Source organism: Geotrypetes seraphini, chromosome 18, assembly GCF_902459505.1.
Source record: "Geotrypetes seraphini chromosome 18, aGeoSer1.1, whole genome shotgun sequence".
Taxonomy (NCBI): domain Eukaryota; kingdom Metazoa; phylum Chordata; class Amphibia; order Gymnophiona; family Dermophiidae; genus Geotrypetes; species Geotrypetes seraphini.
In genome coordinates, this window is record NC_047101.1 from 10,387,520 (window position 1) to 10,409,357 (window position 21,838).

At 42.2% G+C, this 21,838-nt stretch overlaps 1 protein-coding gene across 7 annotated transcripts in view; it reads left to right on the top strand.

Annotated features, from left to right (window-relative positions):
* TCF7 (transcription factor 7) overlaps nucleotides 1-21,838 on the top strand; it is a 145,505-nt gene that overhangs the window by 105,497 nt on the left and 18,170 nt on the right. For 4 of the 7 annotated variants that reach the window (XM_033927314.1, XM_033927316.1, XM_033927317.1 and 1 more), the window contains exon 10: nucleotides 15,711-15,800. The exons of the other annotated variants lie outside the window; for them this stretch is intronic. In XM_033927314.1, coding sequence (XP_033783205.1) covers nucleotides 15,711-15,800 — 90 coding nt within the window. The remainder of the gene's footprint in view (nucleotides 1-15,710; nucleotides 15,801-21,838) is intronic. 7 annotated transcript variants of the gene reach the window in all.

The following is a 21,838-nucleotide window of genomic DNA, read 5'->3' on the forward strand; positions in this document are numbered from 1 at the left end:
TATCAGACCTAGGGTTACCAGATTTTTGGGAACGAAAATCCGGACTCATGGGCCCGCCCCCCGGGCCCGCCCTGTTCCGCCTGGCCACGCCCCATTCTGCTCAACCACGCCCTATTCTACCCCCCAGCCCCGCCCCCTCAACCTGTTTGCTCGTCGGAACGGCACCTGCACATGTGCTGGTGTGACGCTATGACTGTCGCGGGCAGGCGTGCGATGTTGCCGCGTTGCATCCCCCCATGTGCAGATGCCGTCACGACGTCGCTCGTTGCTAGAAACGTTTCAAAACCCGGACAAAGCGCCAGGTTTTGAAAAGCCATCTGGACCCCTGGACATGTCCGGGGATGTCTGGTAACCCTAATCCAGTGGTCTCAAACTCAAACCCTTTGCAGGGCCACATTTTGGATTTGTAGGTCTTGGAGGGTCTCAGAAAAAATAGTTAATGTCTTATTAAAGAAATGACAATTTTGCATGAGGTAAAACTCTTTATAGTTTTGGCTAAGTCTTAATAATAATATTGTAATTTATAGCTACAGAGACATACGGTCAAGAAACTGTTTTATTTTACTTTTGTGATTATGATAAACATACCGAGGGCCTCAAAATAGTACCTGGCGGGCCGTGAGTTTGAGACCACTAAGTTAAGGGGAACAGTTAATCTGCTGGCTGGTTTGGAGGGCAGAGGGGAGAACAGGACAATCAAGCCATTGTGACATCACTGATGAGATTGGCTCTTATTGGTGGAATGAGGCATTATGACATCACATTCTCAGCTCTGCTTCCCAAAGACAAACAGGATGTCATGGTTACAGTTAAGCCAGTGGTCTCCAACTCAACCCTTTGCAGGGCCACATTTTGGATTTGTAGGTACTTGGAGGCCTCAGAAAAAAATAGCTAATGTCTTATTAAGGAAATGACTATTTTACATGAGGTAAAATTCTATAGTTTATAAATCTTTCCTTTTGGCTAAGTCTTAATAATAATATTATAATTTATAGCTAAAGAGACATATGATCAAGAAAATGTTTTACTTTACTTTTGTGATTATGATAAATATACCGAGGGCCTCAAAATAGTACCTGGCGGACCGCATGTAGCTCCCGGGCTGCGAGTTTGAGACCACTGCCCTAATCAGACCTAGTACAAATCCAGAAGCTTTCTTTGGAATTAACTTAGACTGCTTATGGATTTGCACACAACAAAATTTAGGCTCTGTATGGTCCACATCAAACTCAATTACTGCGGGCCTGAGTCTTTAAATAGCATCCAGCAGCGCCCGACTCCTAGGGACCATTAAATATGGCTGTCAACTATTAGGTGTCATTTATAGAATTGCGGCCTAGCGGCTCCTAACTCAACTGCCTGGTTTACCAGCACCTATCAACACCTAAGTCATACCCAGTAAGGGGGAGCGGACTGTCCCGATACCGTCTTAGTGGGGCGCCGGCACCTCTCCGTACCCCCACGCCATGCTTGTGCCCTCCCTTCTCCCCCACCCCCGTAGTTCTTTAAATCTTCGCTAGTGCGAGCAACCTCTCCGCCCTGCTGCTTGCACTGGTCTGGCTCCCCTCTAAAATCACTTCCGGGTCGCGGAGGCAGGAAGTGACAGAGGGAAAGCCAACGCTGGTGCGAGCAGCAACCCAGACAATCTGCTTGTGCTGGCAAAGATTTAATGAAGTGCAGGGGGGAAGGGAGGGCACGAGTGTGGCGCGGAGGGGGCAAAGAGAATGAGGGCGCAGGGGGCTGCCACTGCCCAAGGAGCCTCCTACCCTCACTGAGCCACTGGTCGTACCACACCTACTTTGCAAATAGGCATGAGTGGGCATGGGTAGGCATCTTGACTTAGCTGTCAGTAGGCACTGCTCCGAGTCCTGCACAGAACTCGGAATTAATTGTGTTTTAAAAATTTTTTTTAATAAGTTTTTAATGGCGTGGTCAATCGTCGTGCCAATTAAGCTCATTAAACCAATTTTGAGTTCCGTGCAGAACTCAATTGGGCATCTCCAACCCCGGTGCCACTTATAGAACAATGTCCTGTGTGTCTATGATGACTTAACAGCAATATGTAGCACTTCTTTGGAGAAAAATATTTTAAATCTGTACAACCAAAAATTGATAGTAAGATGAAGTCTCCTGGCTTAGGTTAGGATGCAGTCAGAAAACAGCGCAGCCCCAGCATTTCTGGAACGAACCACCACGGTTAGCCAGGCTAAATGGAAAACCATGGTGCACCAATTGCCCAATGGTTCTCCCCAACTGGTAACCCAAGAAACAATGGGGAAAAAAAAAATAATAATAATGTCATTGCACGTCAGTTCTACGGCCATGAATTAACATCTTTCTCCAGCCCGAATAAAGCAATTAGTTTCAGTCTACAAAGTAGCACTTTATCTATGCCATGGACTGACCAATCTGTTCTCCTTCCCAAGAAAATTGTCATCTTTACTGGTGAAATCATTTTAATGTTATTATGATAAGCATCATGTATTTATAAATTATATATATATAAAAAAACAAACAAACAAGATATCCAAGTCTGAATTTAATTGGGGCAGGATTTTCACTAGGTTGACTAGGTTGGTACTATGAAACACACATCAAGAGCATTTTATTATCACAAAAATGTGGCTTTTAGATTTGACCAAGTGCTGGTTGAAAGCTCATTATTTGCTGTCATTTACTATGTTACTATAATAAAGACCAAAGCACCACATAGATTCATCCCCTTTCTAAAATCTACAGACGTAGCCCAAAACCAACTCCTTTCTTCTCCATTTATCCCATCGGATCTCTCAACCCTTTGCTCATATCTGCCATTTCTGTTCTGTTCCTCTCTCCTACATGGATCCTTTCTCTTTATCCCTACTGTGGACATGTGATGAGGGCGAATTCACTAGAAAAGGAGGTGTTACTCGGAGTGGTCAGTGGGTGTCATTACAGATTCAACACTTTCATTCAACAACCATCTTAATTCTCTGGTAAAAAAAAGGTATTTTTAGTCTCCATATGTTGAGAAAAGTGAGATCCTGTTTCCAGCAACAACATTTTGCTGTCCTTGTTCAATCAATCATTCTTTCGAGGCTGGATTATTGTAATTCGGTCTATTGACCAAGAAAAACTTTCAAAAAAGACTTCAACTGATCCAGAATACTGCGGCTAGGCTGATCTTAGCAAAAAGTAAATTTGATCACGTCTCTCCGCTCCTACGAAAACTTCATTGGCTTCCCATAATTTCCAGGGTTTATTTTAAATGCGCCCCACTAAGACGGTACCCGAGACGGTCCGCTCCCCCTTCCTCCTTTAATTCCCCTGTCTTAGAATTCTGTAAGATCCGACATTACCAGATCTACTCAAAAATGTAAATTGTCCTTTCCTACGCTGAAAGGCATTACCCTACATTGGCAAATTAGGGAAGTCTCTACTTTTCAAAATTACTGAGCTGTGGAATGATTGTCCTATTCATCTGCGCGATCTGGGTTCTTTCCAACCATTTCGAAAACATCTGAAAACTTGGCTATTTTCAAAGTTGTAAAATCCGCTCCTCTCCATACTATTCCAATTCCAATTCCATATTGTTTCTGTTCTCTTTCTAATTTCTTGTAAACTGTGCCGAGCTCTACTGTTATAGAGAAGATGCGGTATATAAGCCTAAGGTTTAGTTTAAAAGGAAGCAGGGGAGAACAAAGGCCCATTGGCTGGATACCACCAAGAATGATACGTCAATGAACATCAAGCAATTGAAAGAAGCCATGGAAAACAGGGAAGCATGGCGAGGACTGGCCTACACCGTATCCAAGGGTCGGACACGATTGAATGAATAGTAGTAGTAGTTATCATTTTTATCTTCATCACCTCTTCTGGGATGGCATTTAGGCATCCATTGTATTATTCAATTAGCCAAGTCCAGACAAAGAAGAAGAGTATCCTTGCATGCTTTTTGAAGAACCTGCGTTTGTTGGATTTGCAACAAACTTAGGGCAGGACACACAAAGCTCCGACACCACGGTAGAAAATACCGTGGTAGGAGCGATTTTTCTTTTACTAGCGATGTTCGGCACAATAGCATGCAAATTATATACATGCGATGCTAGTTGTGCAGAGCATTGCCAGTAAAAAGGGGAGGGGCCTTAGGTGGCTGATCCAATCAGAACCTTAGGCCCCCCCAGTGCATCCCAGGATGCAATGGGAAGGGAAAGGCCCAGCATTTTGAAAAGGTAGGCCGAGGCAGGAGGAAGTGGACATCCCTCTTGCCAAATTTTTCAATGAAAAAAGGTAAGGGGGGGGGTCAGTGCGTCGAGAGGTTGGTCGACCAGGCATTGGCCCAAGGCAGGAGGGAGTAAGCATATCTCCTGCCATCTTCGAAGAAGACCATTGGTGTCATTGGGGAGAGGGAGTTGGCATACCTCCTGTTGACTTCAATAGAAAGTAAGGGGGAAATATTGGGGGGGGGGGGAGTCACAGCAGTTCCAGAGCTGCTAGAAAATTTCAGGCCTTATTCTTCGTTAAAGGGGGAGGGGGGGAGTGTTCTCTTTAGGAAACCCACACACACTTTACTGAATACAGATCACGCCGGCATTGTGGGGGGGTTGGGGGGTTGTAACCCCCCACATTATACTGAAAATTTCACTTTTTCCCTAAAAAACAGGGAAAATTAAGTTTCCAGTATAATGAGGGGGGTTACAACCCCCCAAACCCCCCATAACGCCACACAATGCCAGCGCGATCTGTATTCAGTAAAGGGGGGGGTTCCCTCCCCACACCCCCGTCAGAGCCCCTTAAAACACTGTTTTTCTTCGGCGCAGGCTTCCACCTTGCGCTCAGTTTGTCTCGGCGCACCTTTGTCGGCGCGCGCTTTTGACTATGTACCGTCCCTTGCCTATGGTGCCCATAACTAGAATTCGGATCCTGCAGTGGGATTTCTGTCAGCTCGCCAGCCTCTGGCCTCGGCAGCGTCCATCCATTTTCAGTCAGTAAACGAGTCCCTGGCCTTAGTCAGGGGGTAAAGATGACTGGGGGGGGGAGGCAAAGGCAAACCATCTCACTAACACTTTGCCAAGAAACCATCACCTATGTGTTAGCCCTCTTGCGTTAACAAAAGAACAAACCCCAGCGCGTTAAATTGCGAATTCAGCCATATGCAATAAATATTCGAAGCAATGTAAAGAAAAATATATGCTCAAGAGACCCGAAGACCAGATGGGGGACAAACCCCATACAAAAGGTCTCACCATCCAATCACAGCATACTGCGTACAAAAGCTAATATCTTTTCAAAAAGTAAATCTTTTTCAGCTAAATATGTAACAACAACTTGTGCAGTCACTTATCTTTTTTTTTTTTTTAAGTCAAGGTTTATTTATTAGAAGAAAAGTTTTACATAGAATAAATGAGCAAAACAAATGTACCAGGCTGCGGGAGTTATACATAGCAGATGAAGAAGAGCAATACTTCTACAATGGAAAAACCAGATCATAACAACATGGGAAACATGTGATTAATAATAGTATATACTATTATTATCACAGCTCTGATTGAATAATAATTAAGTTGATTCATAAAATAAATTAAAGTGAAGTGCTCAGACCTTATAACCTTAAATATAGGGAAGTCACTAAATTGAGGTTAACAAGGGGACCATCATCACCTTCACCTGTCCCCTGACCACCCTTGTTGAACGGTTCATAGACAACGGCGCGAAAGACAAAAGTGCGCGCTGACAATTGAGCGCAGCGCGCGCCGCCGCACCGCTCTAAATTACAGTTTTTAGGGTCTCCGACGGGGGTTTTTTAGGGGGAACCTCCCCAGTTTACTTAATAGACATCGCGCCGGCGTTATGGGGGGTTGTAACCCTCCACATTTTACTGTAAACTGAACTTTTTCCCTAAAAACAGGTTTTCAGTAAAATGTGGGGGGTTACAACCCCCCACACCGCCCCCACAACGCGGCGCGATGTCTATTAGGTAAAGTGGGGGGGTTCCCCTCCAAAAAAACCCGGAGACCCTAAAAACTGTCATTTAGAGCGGCACGGCGGTGCGCACGGCGCTCAATTGTCTGGGCGCGCCTTTGTCCCGGCGCGCTTTTGACCCGACACCTTGTTGAACAGATACTGGTAATTATGTACTTATCTGAATCGGGTGGAAAGTTGTTTGTCGTTAATCCTCAATAGTGACTGTGGGCCTTAAATCATGTGTAGAAAACGAGAAAATAACTTTATCGAACTTTTCTTCCAATAATCCCAACCTCAATTTAGTGACTTCACTATATTTAAGGTTATAAGGTCTGAGCACTTCACTTTAATTTATTTTATGAATCAACGTCATTATTATTCAATCAGAGCTGTGATAATAATAGTATATATTAATCATCATCACAGGATACTTCAATTTATCTCCCTATAAATTAGATTATTAATAATAGTATAACATCTCGGCCATAGAGCCAATGGCAAGTGGTGGAATCTAGTTTGTCTCACATGTAGAACCGAAGCCTCCGTAGCCAAATCCACTAATGGATTTTCTCAATTGCAGTCGCTTATCTTAACCCTTTCAGGACCAAGGGACATATTTGCCCCATAACTTTAAAATCCTATCAATTTTGATTGGGATAGTCTACAGTTCTAAATTTGATATGTACGGATTCCATAGGATACTGCCTTTATGTAAACAAACTGGTTCCGACATTCATTCATTAGCGTCGTTGCTAGATTGACGAGAAGATTCACTTGCCACACTGTCCATAAGCCAGAAGTGTGATTTTTTTAAATAAAAATAATGATATTTCACAAAAAAAATCAATTTTTTGGCATCTGCAAGCCCTTTTTACCATAAAAATGTCATCAAAACCACAAAAATTGGCCTACGATCCTTATGGTCCTGAAAGGGTTAACTGTTGTCTGTGTGCGTTATATCCCATTAGCTCCAGAAGGGATGGGGGGGGGATTTAGCACCTCACACTAGCAGTCACTTTGAGAGACTGTGAACGTAAGTGTTGTCATACTGGGACAGACCAGTCCAAGTCACAAGTCCCCAGCAAGATCCCAAAAGCAGATTTCATGCTGCTTATCCTAGAAAAAGCCATTTTCCTGATCTTCGTTTTGTTTTTAATAGATAGCCTTGAAGAAAGAATGAACTGAACAACATTTATTTATTAATGTTGTATCTAACTTAAGTGTTCCTTCGTTTGGAGTGAGTGGGGCAAAAAGGTAAAGCTTCTGATCTTATCCAGCGAGCTTGTTCATGTAACATAGTAGATGACGGCAGATAAAGACCCGAATGGTCCATCCAGTCTGCCCAACCTGATTCAATTTAAATTTATTTATTTATTTTTTTTCTTCTTAGCTATTTCTGGGCATGAATCCAAAGCTTTACCCGGTACTGTGCTTGGGTTGTAATCGTATAGATTTTGCAAAACTTTTAGACATGCCAACTGCAAAGGGGTCTTGTGAGCAAGGTTCATTCCTGTCATAGCAATGTGCACAGTGAGGAACCCACCCTGGGACGTTTCACGGCAGAGTACAGGAGTGGTTTGCCATTGCCTTCTCCGGTGCAGTGTGTGGCTCCACTATGTCACTGCTGCCCAACTTAGGGCCCTTCAGCCTAGAGCACCTGGTATTCCAACCCTTCTCCCATCCAGGTGCTAGCTAGGTCTTACCCTGCTTAGCTTCCGATGGTAAGAGCCGGCCTACTCAGGCTGGCCAGGTAGTAGGCCAAACAAAGAGAAGAGCACCATGCCTATAACCAGGCAACAGAAAAGCAAGGGAGACGTCTACAAGTGTGTTTTCAACTCGGTGTCCACTAGATTACCGGCCGTATCGAGATGGAAGAAGAGATTCTCTTTCTCAAAGGACCCTCAGCCACAAGAGGGCATCCGCTCAAACTCAGGGGCGGGAAATTTCATGGCGACACCAGGAAATATTTCTTCACCGAGAGAGTGGTTGATCCTTGGAACGAGCTCCCGGTGCAGGTGATCGAGGCAAACAGCGTGCAAGAATTTAAGAGCAAATGGGATGCCCATGTGGGATCCCTTAGAGGGTTAAGCCAAGGGAACCTGTCACCAGGAGTGGGATCCCTAGAATAGTAGACTTGGGGGAGGGTCAGTAGAGTGGGCAGACCTGATGGGCTATGGCCCTTATCTGCCGTCATCTTCTATGTTTCTAGATGCCGAAACTGGGATCCTTGTTGGGACCAACCTTACTTTAATAAAGATTTGTTTATTTGGTCGAAAAGACGTCTCCCTTGCCTTTCTGTTGTCAGGTAGTAAGCCGGTCATGGAATATGTAAACCAGATTAATTTGCAAACATACCTCCGATAATTCCATCTCAAAGCTTTGAAAGCCCCTGTAAAACTATCATTCTGCACAAAGGGAAAGCCGCTTGGTGAGACCCAAAAGTCCTTTGCCGATAGAACAGCATCTTCTGCTAAACCTGAAAGTTTGGTTTTTAGGTGCTGTACAAAAACGCTGGGAAGTACCGGCTCTCTTATGCTTAACAGTTCTGAAACATCGACAAGAGGGAGGAATCTAGGTCACTTCACACGAATCGCTAGCAAGCAGGAAGTGCACTGGCCTCCACACTGAAACGCTCGCTGCGGTCAGGATCTTTCCAGCTTCACTCAAACCACAAAAAGTCATTTCAAAAGTCATAGGCTGAATCTGACGGCAAACAGACCTTTGTCTCGAGCCCAGATTTCCTTTAGCATCTCGGTGCCTAGAGCCCCCTCATCAAAGCGCAACGACGGTTGTTATTATCCACCCTCCGTCAGAAAAGTCATAAGACGACAGAAGTGTAAGTGGCTTATGGAAAAGGAAAGAGGACTTGAGCAATGAAATAAAAGTGAAACCTAACCATGTAGGCTGCCAGCAGTAACCAGAGGGAACGAAAACTTTTTGCTATCACTTTCCTTGATCTGAAATAGTGTTGTGGTCACCAGACTCTAAACTAAACTAAACCTTAGAAACATAGACACATAGAACATGACGGCAGAAAAGGGCCATGGCCCATCTAGTCTGCCCACACTAATGGCCCACCCCCTAACTACCTCCATGAAGAGATCCCACATTCCAATCCCATCTTTTCTTAAAATCTGGCACGCTGCTGGCCTCAATTACCTGTTGTGGAAGATTATTCCAGCGATCAACCACCCTTTCGGTGAAGAAATATTTTCTGGTGTCGCCATGAAATTTCCCACCTCTGATTTTCAAAGGATGCCCTTTTGTTGCCGTGGGTCCTTTAAGGAAAAAGAGATCCTCTTCCACCTCGATATGGCCTGTGACATATGTGAACGTCTCGATCATGTCTCCCCTCTCTCTGCGTTCCTCGAGTGAGTACAGCTGCAGCTTACCCAGTCGTTCCTCATACGGGAGATCCTTGAGTCCTGAGACCATCCTGGTGGCCATTCGCTGAACCGACTCAACTCTCCGCACGTCTTTTTGATGATGCGGCCTCAAGAATTGTACACAGTATTCCAGATGGGGTCTCACCATGGATCTGTACAACGACATTATGACCTCAGGCTTACGGCTGACGAAACTTCTACGGATACAGCCCATGATTTGTCTAGCCCAGGATGAAGCTTTCTCCACTTGATTGGCAGTCTTCATGTCTTCGCTAATGATCACCCCCAAGTCACGTTTTGCTACAGTCCTTGCTAGGATCTCACCATTTAGGGTGTAAGTCCTGCATGGATTTTTGCCGCCAAGGTGCATGACCTTGCATTTTTTGGCATTAAAACTTAGTTGCCAAGTCTTTGACCAATGCTCCAGCAGGAGTAGGTCCTGCGTCATACTGTCGGGCATTGAGCTTTTGAAAGCACAGTGCCCGACAAAAGCTCAATGCCCGACAGTATGACGCAGGACCTACTCCTGCTGGAGCATTGGTCAAAGACTTGGCAACTAAGTTTCAATGCCAAAAAATGCAAGGTCATGCACCCGAAGCACTTTTAGCACTTTAGTTTCTACTGAATTGTTTTTTTTAAAGCTGTTATTTTATAATTTTTATGTTTCAGTTTCAGTATTGTTGTTTTTTATCCTTACCTTGCTTTTAATTTGTTCCAGCTGACTTCTTTGTGACCTCTCTGCCGCCACGCAGTGGCGGCACGCTGTGGACTCCACCCCCAATTGCCCGGTACATGAATTATTTAAACAGGCTCTTTGCGGCGCAAGCCGCAAAGGCGCGCGCCTTTGGTGCGCGCCAAAGGAGCGTGCTTAAGGAGCAGGTTCTGCTCCTTATTGCGCTCCTTTGTGCGCGACTAATATCGAACAATGACAAGGGGTACTTATCAAGGAAATTCTATAGTATACGTTTTTCGGTGAGTAAATTCTTTAAGAGACTGTTACCTTTTCTTGTGGTTTGTCTCTATTTTAACCCCAGTACTTTTTTGGCCATTCCTTGTTTAAAATCTTCTTTAGTAATATTTCACAACGCCTGGTTAGAAACGTCTTCAGTTTTAGTCCATGACCTTAATATTTCTTGTTCCATGGAGCAACACACCACAAATATCCCAACTATTTGTGGTCATCGGCCACCTAAGCCATTCCACAAATTAATTCCTTCTCCTATTAGTGATTGTGTCAATATTCCGCTAATTGATCATCATTCATCTCCGTCCAAGGTCCCCATCTGTTTTAAATCTACTAAAGCTTCCCTTAAATTTGGTTTAATTAACGTTCGGTCTTTTAAAACTAAATATCATTTAATCAAAGATCTTATTACTCATCACTCTTTTGATGTTTTATGTATTTTGGAAACATGGCTCATGGATGGAGAAGAGGCTTATCTTTCATATGCCTGTCCTTCGGGCTTTTCATTCTTTTTTAACCATCGCTCCTACAAACGTGGTGGTGGTTTGGCAGTTTTTCTACGTGACTCACTAATACTTCATAAAGTCCAAGTCTCTACTAACTCTTCTATTGAGTCCCTACAATTCTCCTTAAGAACTAAACCTAAATTAGATATTCTACTAATCTATTTACCCCCGCCTATAAACATCGATAATCTTCACATATTACAATCTTTGCTATTTGATTTTGGTTCATCTTCTAATAATTCCTTGATTCTGGGGGACTTTAATATACATTTTTGATGACCTAAACAATAATTATACTAAAGATATTTCTACTCTCCTTAAGCAAATGGATTTTTGTACACTTATTTCTCAACCTACACATCAAGCAGGTCATACTATTGATATGGCCATTACATCAGCTGTCTCTACAGAAAATTTTTCAATAGGTTCTTTCTTACCAGTCCCATGGTCGGACCATCACTTAATTCCAATAACCTATTTATCTCCTACCATTAAAAATGTGACTGTTAGTAAAATTATCAAATTTAGAGACTTCAGGAAACTATCTGCTGATCAACTTGCAGACAACTTTCAATTTAATCCTTCAAACTCTAAATCTAGTACTTTAGATGACCACTTATTATGGAATGACACTATCCAAATTTTACTAGACAAAGTAGCGCCTTTTCAAACTAAATATATTTCAGCTAGAAATTGCTCTAATCCATGGTTTACTGCAGAACTTACATTAATTAAAAAACAAATGAGATCCCTTGAGCGCCGTTGGAGGAAAAACAAAAATCAAGCTAACTTAGAAAAATTTAAAGTCCACTCCAATATGTACAAGGAAAAAATAAATCAAGCAAAAAGGAAATATTACTCTGATCAAATTTTAAAATCTAGAAATGTTTCTACTCTATATAAAATTTTAAAAGCAGTTACTCCATCCTCTAAAAAACTGGACCATTCTTCCAGCCAGTTACCAACAGCACAAGAGCTTGCAACTTATTTTGTTGAAAAAGTCACAAATATTAGAGAAAAGTTTAGAAAAAAAGATGAGTTGCTGCCTGAACAATTTGTCACAGAGACTTCTTCACTGCTATCTGCAAAATGCACACAATTTCATCCACCTTCTCTTGAAGAACTTAAATCTTTGATCAAAACAATTAATAGTAAGGGTACGCAAAATGAGTCTATCCCTCCGTTTATCCTTAAACAGCATTTTGATTTTTCGGACCATTAATACTTTTTTTGATTAATGAAAGTCTACAGTACAGTATTATGCCATTGGTTTGGAAAACCTCCATTATCCACCCCATTGTTAAAGACCACAAAATAAGTATCGAAGAGAAATCAAATTATAGGCCAATTGCAAATATCCCGTTTCTTGCAAAATTAACAGAGAAAATTGTTTTTAATCAAATATCAAACTTTATAGAACAAACAAATATTCTACACCCTAACCAAACAGGTTTCCGGCAACACCATTCTACCGAACATTCCCTGATAGGTATGACATCTTCAATACTCTATCACTTGGATCACCATTCTTCTGTTCTTCTGATTTCACTCGACCTTTCTGCAGCTTTTGACACAGTTGATCATAATCTTTTATTGAATAGATTACAATCTATAGGCATCTCTGAGCAGGTCCTTCTTTGGTTTAGATCCTACTTTGACAATCGAACCTCTATAGTCTCCTTTAATGATTCCACTTCCTCGAGTTTTTCTGTCTCCTATGGCATTCCACAAGGTTCTATTCTGTCTTCTCTCCTGTTTAATATTTTTCTTTCTCCTCTTATGACTCTCTGTCAATCTATTGGCTTCTCAGTATTTGCTTACGCTGACGACATACAACTTTGCTGCTATCAATGAGAAACTTAGCCAAATTCATCTATGGCTTGACAATAATAGACTGTCTTTAAACATTAATAAAACTAACACTTTACTTTTCCCTTGGAAAGATAATCATAAAATTGCGGTTCCCATTAATATCCAAGGGGTTGCGCTTAAACAAATAAACAAGATTTGGATTTTAGGTGTCATCTTAGATGAAAATCTAACCTATCATGACCACGTCAGTTACGTGGTTAAGGCTACCTTTTACAGATTACGTCAAATACGATCTATCTCAAAATTCCTTTGACCTAAATCATTAAACATACTAATTCATTCAATGATTATTTCGAAAATTGACTATTGTAATGCTTTATTCAAGGGAATGGCTCAAAAAGAAATTAGAAGATTGCAGATTATCCAAAATGCTTCCATTAAATTAATTATGGGGGCCAAGAAATTCGATCATGTCTCTCCGTTACTCCAAAAGGCACATTGGCTCCCAGTTGCACACCGGATTTTATATAAGTTATCCTTACTCACTTTTAAATCGTTACTATACAAAACCCCAGCTTTTATTTACAAAGCTTTAATTCCATATACTTCTCCTAAAATTTTAAGATCTAATGAACAACTTTTATTGGTCATTCCTACTCTTAAAATCATAAATACTCGAAGACAATACATTTTTACTGTTACGGCACCACAGATTTGGAATTCACTTCCACTTTATTTAAGAGAGGAGAAGAATCTGGATAAATTCAAGAGCCAACTTAAGAGCTTTCTTTTTAAAGATGCTTTCAACATCTAATTGAAATGTTAATTGCTCTTTCTATCAGCTCTCTATTTTATTCTTTTGTGCATAATTTACTCGTTTTTCCCATTCCTTTTGGATTTTACCCTTAATCGTTCTCTCTTTCCTATCATAAATTGTATTTCTTCCTCTTCTACCCCATTGTTTCCTTGTTATGTTTTTAACTACCTTATTTTAATTTGTCTGTTTTAATGATTTTTATATTGTTGTTAATGTTTATCTCGTATTTTTTGTACATTTTAGAAATTAATGTTATTATTTGTACATCGCTTAGTAATTGTGATAGGCGATTAATCAAATAACTAATAAACTTGAAACTTGAAACCTTGGCGGCAAAAATCCATGCAGGACTTACACCCTAAATGGTGAGATCCTAGCAAGGACTGTAGCAGAACGTGACTTGGGGGTGATCATTAGCGAAGACATGAAGACATATAGACCGGGTCCATCTCCATGGAAATGAAGCTCGACTCTTTTATAGACCGGGTCCATCTCCATGGAAGTGGAGCTCGACTTGGTTAACAGTCATGAACTAATAATAACCACAATAATATTAATGATTAAATAAATAAACAAATAAACCAAAAGACATAGGGAAGGCAATAAGAAAATTAAAAGGAACAAGATGTTAAGATACTTGGAGAATAATAATGTTTTCAGTTTTCTACAAAATGATTGAAATGAATTTAAGTCTCTTATTATAAGTGGAATAGCGTTCCAAATCTCTGTTAGCTTGAACGTATAAGAATTTGCCAATTTTCCTTTAGATACAATTCCCTTAAAAGAAGAGAAGGAAAGTTTTAATCTTTGTGTGTTTCGCAAAAACATAGATCTTTGGGCATTCCAAGTTAATGGAACCAGAGGTATAAAAATACCGAACAAGAATTTGAAGCCAATGCATGCACACTTAAACTGAATCCTAAAGCAAATAGGAAGCCAATGAAGTTTTTTCAACAAAGGGGACTGTTTCCCGAAAATCGGTTTGGCCACGGTATTTTGTATCGGTTGCAGTCTCTGCAAATTACCCTTGGTTATTCTCAGATAAATTACATCGCAGTAGTCCAACAAGCTAATATGACTGATTGTACTAAACATGTGAAATGCTGATGATGGAAAAACTCCTTAACCCTCTAACATACAGACTGAAAAAACCAAACTTCTTAACCAAAGAATTTATTTGATCTTTAACCCTTTCAGGACCAAGGGACATATTTGTCCCATAACTTTAAAATCCTATAAATTTTGATTGGGATAGTCTACAGTTCTAAATTTGATATGTACGGATTCCATATGATACTGCCTTTATGTAAACAAACTGGTTCCGACATTCATTCATTAGCGTCGTTGCCAGATTGACGAGAAGATTCACTTGCCACACTGTCCACAAGCCAGAAGTGTGATTTTTTAAATAAAAATAATGATATTTCACAAAAAAAATCACTTTTTTGCCATCTGCAAGCCCTTTTTACCATAAAAATGTCGTCAAAACCACAAAAATTGGCCTACGATCCTTATGGTCCTGAAAGGGTTAAACGTAAGTGAAGAATCTACAAGAACACCTAAAATTGTTGGAAAAGAACTCAACCTGCAATGTGATACCCGAGGCTGATGTTATTGTGGGAGGCAGATAATCTAGATTTGGTCAAACACCAACCCGGGAAAAAGAGAAAGCCAAGCAATCCCGTTCAACCTTCTTCCATCTTCACCGCAGCACATCACATTCTGTTTCTGGGTCAAAGGGCTTTTGAGTTATAAAAGCCCATTGAAATATTTCATGCTGGTCCAAGACTGCAAATGTGACACAACCACCCCCAAATACATTAGAAGTTACACATCAGTAGCTGGCAGTTATAAGTTGGGTTTGGGTACAGTTGATGAGGGTGATTTGTCCTCTCAAGCCCAGTAAAAGTGTGAACCTGGTAACGTTAGTACAGTATATAGATTGTGGTTTTAAAATGTATAGGTTTGTGTACATGTGTTCTGCTTTTCACAGTCTTAAGCATAGCGTGATTTTTGGCTGAGTAAGAGAGAGAAGGTTATTTGCAATTGAAAGTCAGAAACACAATTCAATAGATTCATTTTGTAATACCTATATGTGGCAGCTATGGAAAACAGTGGGGAAATCATACATAAATCTGGGGGTCGTTCTCATTTGATGAGACTAATGGTGCATGTTAGCTGCTCATGTGACCTGCTGCCCCCCCCCCCCTCTGTGGTTGGATCGTTTACCTGTATGTCTAAAGCTCTGCCAATCTTGTTCATGTCTAACCCTTCCTCTTCAGTCTTCAGGCTCTTCAGCTTGTGAACACACACCGTTATGCTCAGGGCCCCTGGAATTGTGCGGCACTTCGGGGCCCATTTCTGCGGCAAGGGTAAGAGAATTCTGCGGGCAAAATGTTGAAGCACCTTAAAATTGCAGCAGTCCTGCACCCCCCACCCACCCCCCCCCCAAATTCCACTGTGAGCTGCAGAATTCCAGGAACCCTGGGCTTGTCACGCTGCCAGGGCCGGGGGGGAATACTTCAGTCGAGTTTAACTCTTAGAAGTGCACGTACAGGAACAGCATGGGCAGGTTATCAGAACGGGCCGAGTCTGCACCTTGATCCTATGAACTACTGTATAAATCCGAGGCTTCTACCTCATACGCCTGTTTTAGGCAACATAGCACAGACAGCATGGGGATACGGTGGTGGAAAATCTTGACTTTGTCATTTTTCCATTGTGCTGTAGAGGTAAAAACGTGGCATCTTGTTTCTGGCCTTTCAAACCTCCGTTAGGCATTTTCATCTCCTATTTCCAGAAAGTAGAACTTATCGGCTTGCTTCACCTGGTCATACCCCAGGGCAAGATGGCGGCATGAGGCAAACACACGGGCTGGTGGGTAGAGAAGAGAAGGAGGAAGTCATCACATCGAGCAGTTTCCTCTGCCACCCTCCTTGCTATCTCTTTGGTAGATGCGTAGCCAGCATTCCAATTTTGTGGGCACCCAGGGATGGGCAATGCATCCCTCCTTCTCCTCCTCACTTCCCCCCTTCCCATGTGCACACGCTAAACATACCTTTGCTGGAGAGGATGCCAAAGCCCTACCAGCCAAACAAATATACAAGTGCATAAGAAGGCACCAGCGTTGGCAGCTGAAGGCATGCTGCCAACTTCTGCGTGAAGGAAGCAGAAGGAGAGGAGTGGCGACACTGTATTTGGCCGGAAGGGCTTCGGCATCCCTGCAAGCAAAGGTGCTGCAGTTCTATAGGGGGTCTGAGCCTGAAGTGGGGTGGGCCAAGCCCCCTAGGCCCCCCCCCTTCCCGTGGCTATGCTACTGTTGGAAGAGAAGAAAGTAATTCTATGAAATGCTCTTGAATAGAAAACCCCGATAGGTTTGTTTAAGAGCTGTTAGGGCCGCTATTCCAAAGACAGCTGAGGCTCCTAAGCACAGCTGAAAATGGAGATCTAATTTTATTATCCTAAAACTCAGGCACATAATAGAGAATGACACGGTGACAAAATTAATCACCATCCCGTCCACGCGGATAATCGCGGTAAATCATCTTCATGTCATTCTTTAAGGAGAGAAGGAAGAATCAGAGTATGAATGGCCACAACCACTGACCCGCAAGCTTTGCTTTGAAGAATGCTGGTGTAGAAGGACCGAGGTTGAAACAGACACTACAGAATGACAGTCTCTGGTATCCAGAGCAGATATTGTGATGTCATAATGCCTCATTTCACCAGTGCCTAAGAGCCAATCACATCAGTGATGTCACAATGGCTTCATTATCCTTGGCTCCCATAAGAATCAGAGTATGAATGGCCACAACCACTGACCCGCAAGCTTTGCTTTGAATAATGCTGGTGTAGAAGGACTGAGGCTGAAATAGACACTAAAAAATGACATGGGATTATTTCCCGTGGTTATCCACAGGGCTGGGAACGGTCATGAATTTTGTCACCGTGTCATTCTCTAGCACATAACTTCCGGAGGTCACTTTAAAAAGTTTACTTGTGGGACAGTGGCATTTTTCATATATAGATTGGCTACACATGTAACTGATGGTTTTAGAAATTCATTATTTACATAGAGAGAGAGAGAATCGGGATGCAGCGATTTTAAGGGTGGGGGGAGGAGATTTGGGTGGGCACAAAATTCACATGCATTTCCCATGCTACAATGGAAATCAGGTGCATTTTTCAAAATGTCCCTGCTGAATTTTGCACTAGCTCTGAGGCACATGAGATTTCAAAAAAGCACTCGTTTCAACCAAACACGGAACTCAATGTTAGCAGGTGTAATGGTGCTTAATCTCTTGAGAAGGGTGGGGTGGGGTCAAAACTATTAAATTTCACCTTGTAAGGCTTTGCTCCTCAATTACATAGTAACATAGTAACATAGTAGATGACAGCAGATAAATACCCGAATGGTCCATCCAGTCTGCTCAACCTGATTCAATTTAAATTTTTTAATTTTTTCTTCTTAGCTATTTCTGGGCAAGAATCCAAAGCTTTACCCGGTACTATGCTTGGGTTCCAACTGCCGAAATCTCTGTTAAGACTTACTCCAGCCCATCTACACCCTCCCAGCCATTGAAGCCCTCCCCTGCCCATCCTCCTCCAAACGGCCATGCACGGTACCCTATACATAGAATCGTCGCCATCTATATATGAAGATGCCAAGCCATGCCATTTTTTCGTGCACCTCCGGGTTTGTGAAATGGCCTAAAATGCATCATTACATGCATTTTACAAAAGGCTGTGCATTCAGTAGAGCCTTTTGTAAAATAACAGGGTACCTGGATCCCAACCTGGATGTCTCCGTTCTTAACTCGATGGCCTACGGCAGTGGTTCTCAACCCTGTCCTGGGCCCGCCCTCCCCCTCCCCCCAGCCAGTCAGGTTTTTCAAGATATCCCTAATGAATATGCAATTAAACTAAATTAGGGCTGTTCATAAATTGTTCCCTTCATATTTTGCAAATGTAACTTGCTATAATTAAACAGCAATAGTAGTCCCCCGGCACAACTTACTTCCCCGTGTTAAGAACCTTCTTCCGGAATTCAACTCGCCAACCAGATTTTTCTCCCAGTACTGTAATCCATGGTCCTTGAGGGCCACCAACCAGTATCTTTTCTTTAAATAACCAAAGCATTTAATCTAATCTAGAATTTGTGGCTCGCCCTATGTCTGTAAAAGATCAAGGCGATTTACAAGGTCAAGAACCCATGCGTACACAAGCAGCTACAAAGAAGTTGTAAAGAGACAGTGAATAATCCAGTATACAGAGAACTCAGTGGACAGGGACTTATATACCACTTTTTTTTTTTTTTTTTGCAATTTTACCACCACGTTCAAAGCGGTTTACATAGGAAAAAATGCTTGAAGTACCTGTCTGTCCTGGTGGGCTCACAATCTATCTAATATATAATAATAATAATAATAACAGTTTATATACCGCAATACCATAAGTACATAAGTAGTCGCCTCCACCGGGGCAGACCAGAGGTCCATCCCGCCCAGCGGTCCGCTCACGCAGCGGCCCATCAGGCATATTGCCTGAGCAGCGGTCCCTGACTAATTTTATACCTACCTCTACACTTATCTCTAAACCTTCCACTGCTCTTATCTGTACCCCTCAATCCCTTTTTCCTCCAGGGATTGAGGGGTACAGATAAGAGCAGTGGAAGGTTTAGAGATACCGTTAAGTATACCGTTAAGTTCTATGCGGTTTACAAAAGATTAGTGGGGTACAAGTTGAATTAACTTAAGGGACGTGGGGAACAATTGGGAGAAAGGGCAAGAGAGGGGAAAGAGGGAAGTGGGTCTGGGGCAATAGAGGATTAAAGGTCAAATTCTATAAGAAGCGGCCAAAAATTAGGCGCCTAATTAGACACTGTTCAGCGCGATTCAAGTAAAATTGGGCGCTGTTTAATGAATCGCGCCGAGCGGAACCTATTTTGGAGGCGCCCAAGACATAGGCCAGCTCTAGGCGCAACTAAAAGTTAGGCGCCTAGCTGAGCGCTTAAGCACGCTTAAGAGCGGTGATTCTGCAACAAGGCGCCTAACACGTAGCCACGCCCACGCCTAACGTGCATAGCGCCTATTTTTTTTTTTTTTGAAGGACGCCTAAATTTTTAGAGGCGCCTTGTTACAGAATCACGCTATGATAGGCGCCTATGTTTCAATCAGTGCTGATTAAAAAGCTTAATTGAGCTTGTTATTCAATTTAGATAGGCGCCTACCTGGTTGGCGCCTCTGAATTAGGCGCCTAACTTTAGGCGCTGGTTACAGAATTTGGGCCTAAGTGACTTGCCCAGGGTCACAAGGAGCAGCATAGGTTTTGAAACCATAATCTTAGGGTATACAGATGACGAGAATGGCAGACCGTACAACAGGGCACAGTACAGCCCGCTAGTTAGAATTAACAGGGGGAAAAGAGTACACGTTCCATATCTCCAGAGAGAGAGAGTCAAGGGAGTTCCATATCTCCAGAGAGAGAGAGAGAGTCAAGGGAGTTCCATATCTCCAGAGAGAGAGAGAGAGTCAAGGGAGTTCCATATCTCCAGAGAGAGAGAGAGAGTCAAGGGAGTTCCATATCTCCAGAGAGAGAGAGAGAGTCAAGGGAGTTCCATATCTCCAGAGAGAGAGAGAGAGTCAAGGGAGTTCCATATCTCCAGAGAGAGAGAGTCAAGGGAGTTCCATATCTCCAGACAGAGAGAGTCAAGGGAGTTGATGTACTTATCGTATGGCAATGTTCGCAGTAGAGAATGACATGGTGACAAAATTCATCACCGTTCCCATCCCCGCGGATAACCGCGGGAAATAATCCCATGTCATTTTCTAGTGTCTATTTCAACCTCGATCCTTCTACACCAGCATTCTTCAAAGCAAAGCTTGCGGGTCAGTGGTTGTGGCCATTCATACTCTGATTCTTATGGGAGCCAAGGATAATGAAGCCATTGTGACATCACTGATGTGATTGGCTCTTAGGCATTGGTGGAATGAGGCATTATGACATCACAATATCTGCTCTGGATACCAGAGACTGTCATTCTGTAGTGTCTGTTTCAATCTCGGTCCTTCTACACCAGCATTCTTCAAAGCAAAGCTTGTGGGTCAGTGGTTGTGGCCATTCATACTCTGATTCTTCCCTCTCTCCTTAAAGAATGACATGAAGATGGTTTCCCACGGGAACGGTGATCAATTTTGTCACCGTGTCATTCTCTAGTTCGCAGCTTCCTTCTGAAATTTAAATAGTAAGTTGCCTTTCTAGCGACATGTCAATGAAGCAGAATTTTTTAAAGATAAATCACCACTTTTCCCATCATAAATTACACATATAGCCCCCGATATTTGAACAGCGCAGTTAGCATTGACTTCATACGCTGCCTGAGGCGTTTAAATTATACCTAGAAAAGGGGATCCCAAACTTGTCCTGGAGGACCCCCCTCCCCCTCCAGGTAGGTTTTCAGGATATCTATGCTAAATATATGTGTAATATTTGCATACCAAGGAGTTTCAAGATTATTTTTTCCTACTATTGCGCCGTTTGATGAGGACATCCATAAAACACAAAAACATAAAGGTGTGATGTATTTCTGTCATTACCCATAAGAGTGTGGGTAGGGGGATAGAACTACAATTCTTAACAGGAAAGTGGGGGTGGGAAGAACATAAGGATAGCTGTGTGACTCACCAAGTATCCGACCATAAAAGTAACTGAAAAAAAAAAATTATAAATGCGTGTCTTTAAAGAGGAATGTCTTCAGTTCAGTGTTCAACCCTTATCCAATGATAAGTTTTGGCCCACACACTGGAAAAATAGATTCTCCGATGTGTTCATGAACAATAGCTCAATAAGATGGTACGATTGGTTGGTTTTGGTGTGTGGATTCGAGCGCTCTTATACAAGTATACGAGATAAGATGGCGTAGGAGACATGCTGGTTCTTCTGCAGTTAGAACTTTGAATATCAATAATAGTGTTCTATAAACGATCAGGTGGAGTAGTGGAAGCCAGTGTGCTTTTCTTGAAAGGGAGGTTATGTGATCAAATTTCCTTATTTATACACGTTATGGATCAAACGAATAGCTGTGTGTTGGATCAGTTGTAATCTACATAAGTCTTTTTATCTCATTCCTGCGTATGAGAGTTAAAGTAATCGATTTTATGGATAATTAATGAATGGACCAGAATAGTTAATGCAGAATGAAAAAGCAATGTACGAATAGACCTAATCATGCAAAGTTGATGACCTGACCGATTTGTATATTGAAGAGTAATTGAGACTCAAGGAACACTCTAAGAACATGTACTGTTTCTACCCTAGGGATGGAGAGGTTTTGAAAAATAGATAATAGTGGAAGAGTGGTCTCACCCTGCATTGAGAAGATGAGATTTAGATTTCGCTGGTTTTAGTTTAA